This window comes from Callithrix jacchus, chromosome X (assembly GCF_049354715.1).
Source record: "Callithrix jacchus isolate 240 chromosome X, calJac240_pri, whole genome shotgun sequence".
In the NCBI taxonomy this organism is placed as follows: Eukaryota; Metazoa; Chordata; class Mammalia; order Primates; family Cebidae; genus Callithrix; species Callithrix jacchus.
The window spans coordinates 106,051,529-106,053,654 of NC_133524.1; the positions used below are offsets into that span (position 1 = coordinate 106,051,529).

Consider the following 2,126-nt stretch of genomic DNA (forward strand, 5'->3'; position numbering starts at 1 on the left):
CCACTGCACTCCAGCCTGGGTGACAGAGCAAGACTCTGTCTCAAAAAAAGTAAAACAAAAACAGTTATTAAGGTGACTTCTAAAAATTAGATTTTATAATAGCTAAAACTGATTAGCCTGAAAGGATTTTTTTAAAGTGCATCCTGAAAAATTGCATTGTGATATTTGAAAGTGTTTCAGAATTAAGAAAATAGGAATGTTAAGTAATAACGTAGGTATAACTTTTGAAACACTTGAAAAAAAAACCCCATTTAGCCATATAAACATTTTCTTCACCCACAATCACACATATCAAATTGGAGCTGGATATATAGATATAAATATCACAACCACCCAAGCCCCAAATCCAAACATCATTTCCAAAAGAAAAAGCAAAAGGATTCCTTCTCCATATGGTACTGGGTCTTAAGGCTGGAAAATTTGAGAGAAGAGTCTTGTGTTATTGTTTAAACAACCTTTATTACCTGCCTCTGACATTCCCCAGGGTTACAGAGCAGGGCACATCTGAGCCTCAAATTCCATGGATGAAGCAGACACTGCAATAACAGCTGAATCAATACAGAGAGGCATTTGAAGTATTGGGGTGATCCACCCAGTAATGACAACCCTCAGCAGAAGATGGCAGAGCTAACAAAAATCAGGCAAGTTACCACTGGGATGAAAACTGGGAAGGCAAGAAAACCATACAGTTGGAGGCATAGATCTTTTCCCTCCCCATTGAACACTCCTCCCCCACCCATCCCCCATTAAGTCCATTCTATCCCACAGACTGGTCCTAGTGTCCTGCTAGCTCCCTGCTGAAAGAGAGAGGGAGGGAAAAGATGTCTGAGGTCTCTTCATTTTCTTTGTCTCTGTCCCTAAGGCAACTGGAAGCTGGAGCTGCTGCAGTCGGCCTGGCAAGCCCGTTGGCTCTGCAGTGAGCAGTCCCTGGCAGTCCCTGGAGCAGCTGCCAGTTAGACGGCCCAGAGTTCTGATAGAATGCATTGCTTCAGTTCAATGCCAAGTGTTGGACGTGTTGGATTCAGTTCCCAGAGGGCTGGAGCATGCTGTCAGGGCTGTCTGAAGACAAGAGAGCAGAGGCAGTTTAGTGCAGTTGGGGGTGTGGGGTGGGGGGTGGAGGCGCGGGGGTGAAGAGGGAGAAACTGGCCAGGAATGGGTAAGGTGGTGCTTCTCCTTCCAGGGCCTTCCAGACAAGGTCTCCTGGCCTCTCACCATTATCGGGGCCTCAAGTGAGGCAAACCCTGGAAAAGAGTGCTGGGTGGAAGGCGGAAGCCGCGCCCAGGGATGAGCGAGTTGAGGAGGGCGCGAACCAGCAACCTGTGGTTGTGTTTCTAGACCCGTTCAGCGCCCTGGGCGAGGGCAGGCAGCCCCCCTGGGGCAAGCTGGTGGCGGCCCTCGGCCAGGTAGCCCGCGGCAGTCTCGGCGTCGGCGGCTGGGGCGCCTCCCGGGGCCCATTCGGGCTCGGCGCAAGCCTGGGACGGCTCATCCTTGGCCTCGACGAGCTTACGGGAGCGGGTGTAGGCCAGGATGAGGCCTCCAGCCAAGCAAGCGTAGAAGATCATGATGAGCAGGATGTAGAGATAGGCGTCGTCGCCCTTGGCGCTGGTCACCTCGCGGCCCACAAAAGGGTCAGGAACGACCCCCATGCCCATGCTGGGACCAGGGCCAGCGCCCAGGCCACTGGCATTACCCCGATGGTGCAGCTCGAGCAACAGGCGGCTCAGAAGGGTTCGCAGCCGCTGGCTCTCGCTGCAGTTCATGGCTTTCGGGGAGTGACACGGCGGCTCCAGGATGCTGCTGACCTTTCCCCCTGGGCGAGGGGAAGCGAGCTAGCGAGCTGGCCGGCCGGCGGGCAGGGCTCAGCGGTGGCACCCAGCTCTCCGGCAGGCGCGCAGTGGCTGGGGGCGCCGACCGCGGGGCCTCCTTATTCCCTCACTCCCGCCCCTCCTCCCCTTCCCCACCACGCCCCCTCCGGCCCGCGGCCGCCTCTTCCCAGGCTCTGGCTGTCTCGCTGCTCCAGGGAAAGGGGACAGCTGGTGGGGGGAGGAGAAAGGGACAAGAGTGGGGGCGAGACCGGGAGACGGGTGGAGGGGGCGGGGGCTCGGAATGCGCGAGGCCCCAGGCAG

At 55.7% G+C, this 2,126-nt stretch overlaps 1 protein-coding gene across 1 annotated transcript; it reads right to left on the reverse strand.

The window, feature by feature from the left end:
* Positions 1 to 439: 439 nt before the first annotated feature.
* KCNE5 (potassium voltage-gated channel subfamily E regulatory subunit 5) lies at positions 440 to 1,900 on the reverse strand. Its single transcript, XM_035288918.3, has 2 exons — positions 1,213 to 1,900; positions 440 to 1,059 (listed from the first exon to the last, which is right to left on the reverse strand). Exon 1 carries the CDS (start codon positions 1,758 to 1,760, stop codon positions 1,332 to 1,334), a length of 429 nt encoding a protein of 142 aa, XP_035144809.1. The 5' UTR covers positions 1,761 to 1,900; the 3' UTR covers positions 440 to 1,059; positions 1,213 to 1,331.
* Positions 1,901 to 2,126: the final 226 nt, after the last annotated feature.